This window comes from Paramormyrops kingsleyae, chromosome 3 (assembly GCF_048594095.1).
Source record: "Paramormyrops kingsleyae isolate MSU_618 chromosome 3, PKINGS_0.4, whole genome shotgun sequence".
NCBI classification, from domain to species: Eukaryota; Metazoa; Chordata; class Actinopteri; order Osteoglossiformes; family Mormyridae; genus Paramormyrops; species Paramormyrops kingsleyae.
In genome coordinates, this window is record NC_132799.1 from 20,040,655 (window position 1) to 20,055,300 (window position 14,646).

Here is a 14,646-nt window from a genome sequence, read left to right on the forward strand (position 1 = left end):
TGGTGTGTAGTGATGTTTGTGTGGGTTGGGGTGCTGTTTGTCTGGTGTGTGGTAATGTTTGTTTGGGGTGGGGTGCTGTTTGTCTGGTGTGTGGTAATGTTTGTGTGGGGTGCGGTAATGTTTGTGTGGGGTGCGGTGATGTTTGTGTGGGGTGTGGTGAGGTCCATGCTTTAATCTTTCAGTACACATTAGACTTTTGTCTACATTCAGACTTTGCACTGTTCCCTATATCACTGTTGCCTCCCTGTAACTGCATGCATACTAGTTCACTGGGACTCTTGTAAATTCAGCAATTACACACCACTAGGGTGGGGGTGGGAGTGGGGGGCAGCCAGGGTAATTAAATGTAATAGCAGGGAGCATAAATACCATTTTTATCCACCACCCAAAAGGGCTCTTGTACGAGCACTGACTCTTTGGAGGAAGCATACAGTAAACCTGCCCCTTTGACTAAACTTCCTTTATGCTCTCAATCCCACGGAAATGGTATCTCATGGTTGATGTCACAAGGCCCCCACAAGATAAAGGATGCTACGTGCTGGGTAACGTGCTAAAACTGAGACAGAAACAGAAACAGGATTCATGTCCGTTGGCCAATAATTTCTAGTGGTCTCTTATGGTGGGAAACCACATTTTGAGAAGCTTTCACGTGTTTTTATATTTCGTGCTTTTATTTTTTCACAGTTCTCACCATTAATTTAATATACATTAAACAAGGTTCATCTAGAGAACATAAGTAGTTAATATTATATTTGAAATAATTATATAATGCATAGGATAAAAATATTTTTAAAAATTAATTGAAAGTGATAACTTGCATAATGGATAGTGGGGTTCTCCTTACCTCACTGAGCCTGCAGCATTCATCCATGTATGCATCAAGACTATCCATGCTTAAGCTCTTCTTCAGAGGTTCCTCTTGGAGGTCTACATCTGGCGGGGTACTGAGGGCCTCAGTGGAGTTACAGCTCCTTACTATCCTGCCCTCTTCTAGGGGCTCTTCTGTGGCTGCCTCTACAATGGCAGCATCCTCAAGTTCCTTAGAGGTGTCCCTCAAGGCTTCAGTCTCATATTGTTGCATTTTTGTGCCTTCCATCATTGGGGTAACCTGCAACGGTGTCATCTTCAAGCTCACCCTGGCTTCCAGTGTAGTCAGGTCATGTTCTTTGACTTCTGATGCTAGCTGGAGGGAGTCCTCCATTTCCTCAGCTACAGGGCACCTTTCCAGCAGAAGAAGGGGATCTGGAGCTGGGGCCAGAGTACTCATATCCTCCAAACTGTGGGAGGATTCCCTGCTGTGGACCACAAAACTCTGCTCTGAGCCAGTGGGAGTGGATGGAGAGTCTGCTCCACTGGGCATTTCTACCCCAGAGTCCTCATACTCAAACTTAAACAACCTTGTTATCTGGGAATCTGGGAATACTGACAGGTACTCAGACTTAGGCTCTGGTGGTTTGTTCTCAGAGGAACCCAGAACTGGACTCTCATCCAAGATTCTGCTGGGCTCAGACATGTCCTGTTCTGAGGCTGATATGGATATAGTTGAGAAAGAATCTTCGGCACCAGATAGTCTCTCGTGGAAGTTGTTAAAGATCTTAATCTTGGTGAGGACCACCTTGCTTTCCAGCACCACATCCCCCTTCCCTAAAGTAAAACAAACAGAAGAAACATGCAGGTAAGCACCTGAGATGTAGTGTTTTATAGGTGTGTACACAGCACAGACGGTCCATAGACCCTGACAGTCTCTATAGTCGGCTTTGTTTTTATCTTTTTTCACACCTTTTGGCCAAATTCCTCCTCCATTCTGTTTCATCTTAGCGCTCATTGAAATGAAATGGATTGAAAAATTCCTGAATGAACGCCAATAAGTGAGGGTTCTATTGCAGAGAGAACACAAGGCCTCCACAAGGGACCAAGCACAAGGACTGCAATGAATGAGTAAAGAAGCACGCTAGACTCCTCAAAGAATATTTCTGATCATAAGCTATGTGAGGGATTTTTAGGAAAGTCCCCCATTCTTTGAAATGAAATGGGTGTTTTACTCTAACAGGTATTTACAAAATGGCTGCCTACATTATATACATTTATTTACTGTGCTTTCCCCCCCTATACTTTGTCTCAGAACTCCATGCCCACATTTTTGTTCTTTGACCACGAACAGAAAACGATTCCTTTCAAAGATGAGATATGAGAAAATTCCGCTGCAGGAAGTGTTGAAACATGAAGACCAGGCTTTTATACAATCCAGCCTTCTTCAGCCTGGGGACACACAAATAACTCAGGACACACTCTGTTTGTTGCTGTCCCAGCCCGGCAGCTTGGGCTTTGATCCTAGGGCCAATGTAAGGCCATTATGGAAGGCACTCAGTTGTAACATCTCTTCTTCCCCTGAATGAAATATAATACTTTACAGTCTCAATCAGGTCTCTTTCCTTACTATTAATCTCTTTTTGTTACTTTCTTCTCTTATCAAGGAGCTACTGCCTGCCTTCCTGTGGGGCTGCTCTAACCGGTCTTCGGATTTTGTATGGTATGTATTTACTTAGGAACAGCAATATTTATCTAAATCGTTATTTCAGCAGAGCTTGTTTAAGTTCACTGTGATTATTTGCACTTGGTCTTTCAGCTTCAATGGTGAGCAAGTTTCATCAGTGGGCAGGTTTGGAAACCACCTGCCGTTTATACTTTGAATTCGGAGAGAGAAGTCGGATACTCAGACTGCACTGTAAGGTCATAATGGTCTTACACTGGCCCTATGATCAGACTGAACTGTAAGGCCATAATGGCCTTACACTGGCCCTATGATCAGACTGCACTGTAAGGCCATAATGGCCTTACACTGGCCCTAGGATCAGACTGCACTGTAAGGCCATAATGGCCTTACACTGGCCCTAGGATCAGACTGCACTGTAAGGTTATAATGGCCTTACACTGGCCCTAGGATCAGACTGCACTGAGCAGAAAACTTCACACAGCAGCTTTTACCTTCAGCCCTGCATACAGGATTTAATTCTAGGAATGTTTACCGAGTGTTACAATTAAGGAATGGAAACGTTTAAAGTTTCTCAGAACATTATCCCCCTACTACAACTACTACCAAAACTAAGTAATAATATATAAAATAAACAAAGGGCATGGTAGAGCAGGGAGTAACTACCTTTATGCCTCGAAGGTAATGGGATCAAGGCTGGATGGTGCATTTGTAGTATACACATATAGCGCTTTTATTAAATAATATTTTATTATAAAACAATATTTTCAACAGTAATTGTGTTCAGGTAATAATGTTATTGTGCTGACATTGACAGAACTTTTGTTAAAATGTAAAATATAGAAATAACGTTCCCGTTACCATTATAGTGTGAACGTTTTCTGCCCACTTTGAGAGGACCTTCACATAATGTTGGCTAAAGTTCTAGGAATGTTCCCTGTTAGCTGGATGCCTGGGCTGCCACAGGCAGCATTTAAAAACAGAATACTTCATAAAGATACCAGCAAGGCCAAAAGTCTAACTGAAGTCTTTTTCTTGTCCTGCTACTCCTGTGACAAACAATGTGCAAACACAGACATGGGACCATTGTGATTGACAGGAAGCAAAATCACTGGGTAACTCACTAAAAGCTGAGTGACAGGAAACACACTAATGTGTGGGACTCTGATTGGCTTATTAGCTGTTTTGTAGCCTTTCAAAGCCAATAGGCAGGAAGGGTGTAAGATAAATTTTGCTATATGACTTTCAGGAAGTATAAACAATGGCTAAGTCAGCACGACGACTGTGTTTCATAACAAACGGTTAGGAACACTGTTATCCTCTTCATCTGTGTGTGCCTTAATAAGCTGTGTTCCTCCCCAAATCAAGTTTAGTTCCGCCAAAACTTTATTTATCAGAAAATCACCAATTACTTTTCAAACAAAACCATTAAATATTGTTCCACCAACAGGACAATGTAATGCTGTAACTTTGCGTGATATTTATTTCAGTGTTTTCAGTGGCATTCCAACATTAAAAACGTTAAATGACTGCTTCAGCCACTCCTGGCCAGACTTTACAGAAAGTAATGCATGGATAAAATGGCGGCACACCCGTGCTTCTCCCAGGAAAAGTCCATTGTGACGGCCTTGTTTTTGGATCGGTCAGCCGTTCTGCAAAAACAATGACTGCATTTCAGCCGCCTTAGATCATTCCAGCCTCTAGTTTGGCTCAGGTTCATTCCGATTTAAAACAATAGTGCAATTTTCCCACTTCCCCTCCTGACCTGAAAAAATGTTGGGTGGGGCAACTGAACAGTCTCATGGTTTCCTTATGAAAGATTACGTACCATTTGTGCTCATGTTTACTGTAGTCAAAGAAGAGAGTCTGCTCACACTTTGGCTTCCTCTTAAACTCATTAAGATTGTAAAATGAGAAAATGGGTTCCTCTCAAGTTTATTAGAAAAAAACAACAAATTAGTGAAAGGCCATGCTAGTGAAAGGGGAAATAACTTAAAATATTAATGCGCGTATTAGAAGCACAATTTAGAAGAATAGACATACAGTAGTGAGTAAAAGCTCCCTTCTTAAGAGTCCCTAGTGGAAGCAGTTTCCCTAGATGAAATCTGTATGAGACTCTGTCTCTGGAACCATTCTTCTACATGGACTGAGATGCATGTTTCCTGTTTTCTCCCAGCACAGTAGGCCTGCAGCACTGCATGATCACTGTGGTCAGGCACTGAAAACCACTCCTCTTTCACTATCACCAGTGCTGCCATTTATGAATGAAACTCATGTGCCATAAATGAAGCAGCAGGTTTGTGAGGACTGAGGAATTCTCAGGTCTTAGGCCTGAGCGCTACACCTACGGTATAGGCCTAATGGCATGCTACAGTTACAGCTGGTTACCCAAATTTGTGTTTAAATAAGGATAAGGATGTTATGAGTTATAGTTCCATGATGTTTGGACCAGACAAGTAGGGACGGAGATGCCACTGATCCAAGAAAAATCCAAGCTAAAGATGCCAGCAGCCACGCAGAGACTTACTTGGTTTGTTCACCACAGATAGAAAGGGGTGCAGATGAGTTACAAAGTCAACTCTGTGTTAGTAATCCATAAATTTCCTTTATCAAGTCAGTCCGCACTGAGTTGCCTCATATCAGATACCAGCTGGGAGGCCTATTGTGTTTCCTTTCAAAAGGCCTAAATAAGAATTCAAAAGATTTTGTTGGATTTTCTCAGCTGTTAGTGCGGTTTGTTTATCTTACGCTGTCAGTCAGTGCAGGTCGCAGGAATAATGCATGAGATGTTATCTTATGTCACAGTTTGGTGCTGTGGACCCTTCTCCAAGTCATGCTTTTTTGGATTCTTAAATTAATCTTTTAGCACAACACTGTGTGGCGCTTGCAGTGGGAAAGTACTGGTGGCTGTTCACTGTTCAGATCCTTCAGTACTTTGAGTAAGCATAGTGAGGGCCACTGGCCACTGGTGCGGGAGGATCAAACGGCCCCACGGCCGCTTCCTGGCAGGCTGGAATGCGAGCTATTCCACATCACAGGGGCCGGCTGCGGGCACACACCAGAGGCATGTGTAAAAAAGACGGGATGCTCAGGAGAGCCAGTGGCTGTGCCGGCAGGATATGAGCCCTCATACCTGTCACCACCCCCCCTTCAATAAGGCTGAAATCTGCCACCCACCCATGAAGTTGGCCGAAACATGAAGGGCTCCATAAGTATGACACTTTGTGTAAAAGAACCCCAAGCAGCTGAATAAGCAGAGATCGAAACCATCTCTGTATTTCACTAATAAGTGCTTCTGATGGCTACCTTGTCTATGACCCCTGAACACAATAAGACATATTAAGTATGCCACTCGATGCAGTTGTGTTCACAACAGAAGGCAGAGATTTGGAGGTGGTGCCCAGACAAGCTGAAGGTGCAAGGAGAACCAGCTATCACACAGAGCTGGATTGAGATTGATATGGGCCCCTGGGCAACAGCACACATGATATCATGTCAGGAAGAAATTGAGCTGATTGGTGGCTCATGCAATTCAGAAAAGCATTCTTCCAGTGAAGTATGTACTGCTTGCATGACATATTGTGTTCATCAAGCCAGTTAATCCAAATGTGCTATTATTTAGACTTATTTACAAAAGTATGTGGGGGGGCAACATAAGAATTTAATAGAGCAACTATGTCATGCATTTTGAAAACATGCCTGAAGGTCAAGGTACAACTTATTTTTTCTGAGAAACTGGTTTTGTATATATATGTATATATATATTTGTTTATATATATATATTTCCTCTGGAATGCCTAGGACACCCACAAAGCACCTATAGGCGCTCCTAAACTTAGTCATCTTTTATCAACTGAAGATGAGCCTCTTTGACAATGACCAAATGAATCCCAATATCCAAGAATGTGGAATTTAATAGAATGACGGAAATAAGCCTGAATGCTCAGCACTCAGTGAATAATAAATAACTCAGACATCTTGTTTTTATTATAACAATGAAAAAATGTCTCCTTGGTGTACAAGGGACCAAATATGTAGCTTTGGGTATAGCAGCTTTGCTTGCTATTCTTAGACCTGCAGACAAATTGAAGAGAATAATTTAAACCTTCATTTTCTTTAACTAGATCTGTGCACACCTGAGGTCAAACCTGATTTAAACATCTGACACTGCTGAGGACATATGCAGATACCTGTTCGGTGTCAGACTAAACAAACACTAGGTCCCATAACACTCAGTTTCTCATTTTCCCCACTGAGTCATTAATAATAATAATAATAATAATACATTTTATTTAAAAGCGCCTTTCAAGACACTCAAGGACACTGTACACAAAAAGCAAACAATTTACATCATTGTCTTCTCCATCCAATTAGAGAGCCTACACTGCTCTGTTTTGTGGACCAGTAGTCATGCATCTCTGTAATTTTCCATGATATTAACTTTACAGGCGCTCTTATTGTACCATTCTAGCAGGGAAAAACCGCATGATGTCTTCATCTAAAGAAACATCTGGTGCCTGATGTGACCAATATAGTGGCTGCGGAGCCGGTGCTGGGCCCTGGCGCACAGGTGGGGGTACCTGCACTCATACCTCGCTGGCAATATGGCCGCTCATCATATTTATTTTTCCCTTGTTGCAAGACAAACATCCCAGCGCAGAGAAAAGTAGGGGTCCACAAAGCCAGCAGTATCAGATTGAGCGGCCATGGATCTTAAGGTAAGGGAGAGAAAGAGGGGGTGGGGGGTTACATAGCCCAAAGCAGATTTATCACCCCCCCCCCTCTCACCCCCTTCAAATAATTTAGAGGGACTTTAGCACATGTCTGAACAGGGAGTAGCACAGCCTGAGGTGTTGGCCTGTGACCTGCACATGCTCAATGACAGAAGTCCTCTCTGCTGCACTTTCTCATTTTTTTTCGTTCCAAACCTGCAGTTTAAAAGTGGCCCATTTCTGCACATTGTTGCGAGGACTGACTGGAATGACTCAAGGCCAAGGGCAGGAAACTATAATAATCAAAGCTATTTGCAAGTTGTTTTATTTAGTTTCAGCATAGCGCATTACAGATAATGGCTTCTATGATAAGATCTGTGCCCATGGCCATTAAGAACCACCGTAAGTGTCCCAAGGAGGTGTTTGTATTTGCCTCTACCTTATAGCCAGCAGGAGGCGATGCCCCGTGACCCTGTGTACCAGGCAGGGTCATAAACACGCTCCTACCGGCCAGCCAGCTATTTTTATGATGGGCTGTGTGTGACACTCTGATCCTCTCTCAGCCCTGGGGGGTGCAAACGGCCTTGGGCTCTGAAATCCCTTCATGTGGAAAGCCTGCCTCTTTCCCGTAACAAGTATGTCACTAGTAATCATACTGTAAATGAAACCAACGCCTTTCCATACAATTCATGGAAATTATGAACAATTCTACTCACCCGCCTCCAGAGGGCACTCTCTTGGAGGACCTTTAGCCACTGACTCATTGCAACACGGCATGCTAGGTGCTCCTGGGGATCCTGTAACACCTCCTCCCATTGTTCAAGCCATCACTCCAGCACAATATTCTCTCTGAGTACTGTGTCCTTTTTACTAGTGTACAGTTTTTGCAGTTGTTTTGCAGCATATGCTTGTATCTGCACACTTGATGTATTTGCTAATATATGTAAAAGAATTTCTCCTGGGATCAATAAAGTATATCTTATCTTGTGTTAATTTCTTTGATATTCAGTGTTAAATTTGCCTGGGTATTTCTGTACTTCAGTCTTCTAGAGAGATGCTGGCAGGCCCTTCTAAATACAAGCGAGGTAGAGGAAGGCAGGGCACGTATAATGGCTGTTTATCGTCTGTGATCCCCGGTGTGGGTTTGCTGGGAATCAGGCACACTTACAGAGTTATAAAAAAGAGAAAAGTGACACTGGGGGGTCTGAATGGAAGCAGGTGGCCCTGGCTATATGAGTGAACAGGACAAACTGTGTCACCAAGAAGCTATCATCCCGCAGCATGCTGGTTTATCTGCGTACTTAATCATTGAAATGTGTGGAACAACTTTCTCAACACTATGGACCATTAATAAGTTACTGCTCAGAAAAAAATAAAAGTATGTTGTAATGAAAATATCATCTAAAAGGGGGGGGGGGGTATTATATTCCCGGTGCTCTGACCCACCCCATACCCTCCATCTGAAGCTGCCATTCCGGGATTTCTGGGTGTACTCCGTTAGCCCGGGAGTCAGGGAGGCCCCCCCTCCATTATCTGACGAAGTGGATAAGGGAAGAATTTGCAGGAGAGGTAACTCCACTTAAGACCTCAGAGCTGCCTTACTCACAGAATTCCCTGTCTCTGGCACCAACTAACAGACGTTAAGTCACATTGTGAAAAAGCCCAGCAGATCTCATCCAGTGGATCTCATCCCTGCTCCTAGTGGGGCTCTCTGTGTGCTTCAGCACTGAGGCTGCAACCTGCTGCCTCAGGCTCTGCAGGTGCTAACGCGTTCATCTCTCTTAGTCAGGGGTCCCACATAATCATGAACACTTTGTTCCCCTCATGGAAGGGGTAGTTATCGTAAGCAGCAAAACCTGTTTTCTTCTGAGAAGAGGAGAGGGCAAGACAGAACCAGGAAAAGCAAATAACACTCAGTGCTGTGGCCGAAGAGACCACTGGCCAGGGTTCTGCACAGCAGGTCAAATTGCAGCAAGTTTAATCTGTACCACCCGTCACTTTGAGAAACACTCTGAATCACCATCTGAACTCCACTCCAGCTGGAGCTGCTGTGTGCAGATTCTTCAGTGCATGTGTCACGCATAGTTCAGAAAAATCTGATTTCACAACACGGCCCTGAAGGCAAGGTATCCATTGTGTGCCAAGCCAGAGCTGCTCGCCATGAGAAATGCTACGCTGACTGACAGGATGCTCCAGTGTCATCTTACGCTTACCTTATCCACCCCAGTTACCTCTGCCTGTGGAGTTACTGGGACTCACATTTCAGATTGGGGTGGTTTTGTGGTCACTGGCAGAGGCATAGCTGCCATTGTCATCAGCTCCAGTGGCGGCTTAATCATGCAGAGGTGACGGGTGTTTGGCTGCCAGCTTCTATGGGGGTGGCCACATGACGTGTCGGCCCACACAGGCACCGAAAGGCCACCTCGTTTGTCCCGCTCCCATCGGATGTGGGGGTCGTACAGACACCATGTGAAGCAAAGGATTAGATTCCTTCACGAAAGCTAACAAGTGGGGTGGGGGTGTCTTACAGGTCTTACAGAGGGAGCTCCCCATCCTTACACCAGCCGGGTCATATTGTATATGACCCATAGATCACAACTTGGGCCGGAGCTAAGTGTAGGAACATCTTCGGTTCTGTTTACATCATGCTACTGGCATGAATCTCTCATGCCAACAATACCTGGAAAAGTCTCTACACAATAATTTCCTAACCCCGCTCTAACACAGAATGCTTGCTGGAGAACAGTGCCAGACTCACGTACACTTGTCAGAATAATGGACTGAAACATGGTTATGACTGGCTTTAAATGGTCTTACTGCACTTCCTGTCCTTAAAAAACTAAATGACCACTTTTCAGCCCCGACAGGCGCAGCCCAAGTGATGTTCAGCATTATAGGTGATGAGAACTTTATAGTAGACAGAAGCATTACAGAAGGGATGCCGAATGCTCATGCATAACAGAAGGATCACAGGTGTTTTACCTTTCTTCCAGGGCACGAGGACAGCCAGGGATCTGTGCCACCCGAAGGACGTACTGGTTCTTCGTTTCTTCTGGCTCATGGCTGTAATCCTCTGTCTGGAGCTCTCACTGCACAGACAGTCAGTAACAGAGAGCAAACAGCCCCCTTCTTCAACAGCACAGGTCCATCCTGGTGATTCTGGCCTGCTGAGCCACAGTACAATGCTGCTCTGTGGTGACTCACTCTGTGGCCAGCATCTCCCTAGTTTCTTGTGTTCCGCCCTGGGAAGAGACTCTCTGTGTGGGTCCTTAGGCTTCGCAGATCAGGGCGCCCCCCCGGCCCAGCTTGGCTGCTGATCCCACTGTGTGCTCCTTGCGTCCGTTCCTCCGTCTGAGAGGAGAATGAGAGCCAGTCTGTGGTGCAGAGCACTATCTCACAGCTGGGTGGAGTGGCAGCCGGCCAGCCAGCAGTGGGGGAGGGAGGGGAGAGTGAGGAAGGGGGGAGTGAGGGGGGACCCAGTGTAATCCCTTCTCCTGTTTAACTCTAAGATTGTGTGTGTGTGTGGGGAGGGGTTTGCATAGATCACATTTGAGGACCAAATTGTCCCCAAAGTTTAGTAAAACCTGAAATTTCCCTACTTTTGGGGACATCTTTTGAGGTCCCCATTTGGATAACCTCAGTTTCATAAAAATCTGTGAATGCAATCAAAAAAGTCAAAATGCCAAAAGTCTTGTATTTGGGTTGGTTACTTATGGTTAAGGTTAGGGATGGGTAGCGGTTAAGGATGTCGTGATTGGGATTAGGGTTTTTCCCATAGAAATGAATGGACGGTCCCCATTTAGATAGGAAGACCAACTTGTGTGTGTGTGTGTGTGTGAGAGAGAGAGAGAGAGAGAGAGAGTGTGTGTGTGTGTTGAGGTTTTGGGGCAAGAATATGTTTCTAGATCTGCTTTTGTTGGTGTTCTTAGGTATTTGGCTGTTCAGACTACATAAACGAATATACTAACAAAAGAATATACTGAGAAGGACTTTGACTGGGAGCATTAAGAATTTTAGAAAGAAGTGAACCTGCCTTGAAACTGAATTTATACATGAAGGTAACTCTGGGTCATCTTAACCCAAATATCTAGCTTTGATTCCAAATCCAAGTTTGTTTTGTGTTTACTAGAGTACAAGTTTCTAGAGTAATTCTGAATGTTTCTGAACTTTACTATCACTTTTAGCCAGGATGCTAAGTGGATGCATTTTTGCAGAAGGCTGTTTCATAAAATTAAGTCAAATGAATCTTGTGTAATTAAAGCAAGGCTTTGTTTTCTTCCCCTCCGAAAACACAGGGCTGGAATTCGACACACCCACACACACTGAGTGCTCACAATGCCCCAGTCGTCCTGCTTAAGCTCTCTCCCCAGAAAGGTGGGAGGAATAGCTAATCATCTAACACTTTTCCATGAAAAATCTCAGTCTTCCAGAGTAAGAGCAGATGCCAGATTACTGGATAAACAAATTAGGCCACAGGATAATCTGGCAGCCAATCCTGTGTTTTTCAAATTTCTATGGAAAAAGTACTCTTTTGGTGCATGTCCCGTTCAGTGTTTTGGGAGCAACAGGTGGTGTGATAAAGCGCATAAATATCCCAGGATGAGCTGTGCTGTGGAGATTCGGGCAGGGAAATTAGACACCATGGATGGTTAATGAAGGATGCGGCCAAAGCAGAGGATCTGACATGCTTACTATGTCATATTTGCTGTTCGCAAGTGCCAGCATTTCATTTCAGAGCACCGCCCTGTCTAGATGATTTGACTTTATGATCTCACCACTGCTCTTTGTCATACAGGAAAACAGCATCTGTACTTTAACATTTAATTAACTGGAATTTCAAGGTGAAATATTTCCATGTTTTTAGTGCCTTGTAATCATCATGCTTGCTGCCCCTTATTAGTCTATATATTAAAGTACCTGTTTGTCCCATCTTCGTTAGTCATTGAAGTGGAACCTTCCCCTTGCATGTGTCCTCTCACGTTTCAGTCCTCCTGTTTTGATGCCTTGTGATTCGCATTTTTTCCAGTTTTTTTTTCCATTGAGTTCAATAAAACCTGTCTTGTTTCACCACAACACCTGACCCCGACTCATTCGTCCCCAGTGTCACGACACATGATAATTGTTGATTGTGTTTCTTCTGTGTTTAAACATTTCTGGGTGTATCGGATTACCATTAGATGAGAAAATTGTGAACTAGTGGCACTAAATTATTCTTCATCACATAGTTTGTAATTCTTGAGTTCATAAATTTAATATTTCTCATTTTTTCTGTGTCATATGTGAAAATATCGCATAAAATGAAACAAAGATATTAAAAACTTTACTGCTGCTGTTGGAGGGATTGGGAAAGACATTTCTATACTGACACATGAGTAAGATGTGAATGCAGGAGCTGGAGCAACAAAGATTTTGTTCAGGGAATCCATCAGGCAATTACATCCATGCATACTTAAAGGAAGTTGGCAGATATGATGTTTACTTGGATCCTTTGCCTAGGATGTTTTGAAAGCATTTTGTTGGTCTTGGAACCACGAAGTAGCCATCACTGCAAGTTCAGTGAAGGATGTTGAATAATATTGACATTGAAGAATTTGAAGTTCTTTTTTATAAAGTCTGAATCTATTACAGTACGTCACAGTATCTACTAACACCTTCTCGTCCAGCATTCCTAACCTGTGTCAACCAAGATAAATACATAGGGCTAAAACACCATCTGCGTCCTGCAGATTCCCATAACTGAAATATGAAATGACACACAGCATAATGCACACCTGCTGATCATTCAGTTCACCATGACTCATGTAGATGTGGTGGTGTGACACGTTACAGTACACACTGCGTTTTGATCCCTCTGACTTTAACGCTGCCAACGGCTACAAAATCCATAGCCGTATGTATATTGTGAATTCCTTTGGTTATCCATACTGATTTTTTGAAAATCTTGTGATTGTGGATGATCAATAAGAGAACCACAGAGACAATGTAGAGGACCCAGCGGAAACTGTTACATTGTCATATTATGTTCCAAGGTTTGAGTACATAGGAAATATTAGACCCTTTCATTTCTTCTAGGTGTGTTTAATCTGACTAGCCTATCTTTCCCACAAAGTGGCTGGCTAATAGACTGAGTTTCCCATAGTAAAATTCTGAGTAACACTGGGAAGAACCATAGCTACTGTTCAGTCAAGGAGAGCAAAAATAATGCTTTACTAAGCCCTATATATTAGATACAGTTGTGTATTTCACATAAACATATCCTGACACATAAAAAGCAGTGGTGTTGGTTGGGGAATTGCATGTCCCCAGCACCCAGCAGTTGTACTACAGCTGGTAGCTTTGGGAATGCAATTTCAGAATGATTTCAGAGGTGCCAAAGGCATCATTATGTCTACGTGTTTTGGCCTGTTAGAGCAACACAGGTAGTCTGTAATTAAACAGTAGGCTGGAGGGCTTGGGAGGTCTACTGCTTCATGTGGAACCACCCAGGCCTTTGTTCCAGGACTGGAAATCCAGATGAAGAACAGCGTGCATTTTCATTGTTGCAGTACTCCTGCCCACTTAGATTTTTCCAAGCTCCTCCCGGTCCATGTTTATCTATACCCATGCCACTCATCTCCTGCCTTGCTCCCGAGTTGAAACATCTGCCTGCAAGCTTGGCTTGACCAAATCGGTTGCCATTCGAACTGTGTAGAGGGTGTGGCTCCTCAGGATGATACAAGGTCAGTCCCTGTCTGGAAAGCGTGTGGAGCCATAACTGCAATGGACCAGTAGAGCCTGGAAAAATGAAACCAGAACTGTCATCATGGTGAATCATGAATGTGTTTTGGCCCACTCATGGAATTATGTTGTCCCAAGTAAAGTAAATAATTCAATGTGCATTTCCAGTGCTGCTCTGTTTCTTCATTTGATATTATTCTACAAACACATCTGGCTTAGGTTATGGTATTCCAAATTTATCAAATCAAAGTGGTCTCCACCAGCTGGATAAGGTGTTTATGCTGCTCCCTCACACGTGCAGCTCGTTCTTCTTTGGAAATCTCAGGATCCCACTGTCTGGCATTGACCCTAAGCCACCACCTTCCCAATGCCCTTAGCCGTGGTAAAAGGCCCTACAGTCTTCCTTCCAGGTCAATGACATCGCCATCTCAATGTGAACATTTGCTTGTGACTCCCTTTAATCCAGGAAAACATGAATGGATGCCCTAAGCAGATGCTCACCACCTACAGTACACTGCCTTCCCTACACGTGAGCGGCTGCCCTCATTTTATCCTCTTTGTTTACTTGAGGGTTTTTGTCTCTTTTGGGCCCAATGGCAGACAGCATCCGGCAGGGTATCTCTCTGTTGCATCGGCTCGATTTCCTTAGGAGCCTCCAAGACAATTACTGGCCAAACATTAAAGGAACTGGATGCTGACTAACACAGGCCTGACCCATTAACTCAT

General features: G+C 43.8%; 1 protein-coding gene across 1 annotated transcript in view; it reads right to left on the reverse strand.

Moving 5' to 3' along the window:
* LOC140588201 (uncharacterized) overlaps positions 1 to 10,614 on the reverse strand; it is a 30,183-nt gene extending 19,569 nt beyond the window's left edge. The window contains exons 1-2 of the mRNA XM_072709792.1: positions 10,186 to 10,614; positions 845 to 1,644 (exon numbers count right to left, since the gene is read on the reverse strand). Coding sequence (XP_072565893.1) covers positions 845 to 1,644; positions 10,186 to 10,264 — 879 coding nt within the window. The 5' untranslated portion in view covers positions 10,265 to 10,614. The remainder of the gene's footprint in view (positions 1 to 844; positions 1,645 to 10,185) is intronic.
* Between the last annotated feature and the right edge of the window lie 4,032 nt (positions 10,615 to 14,646).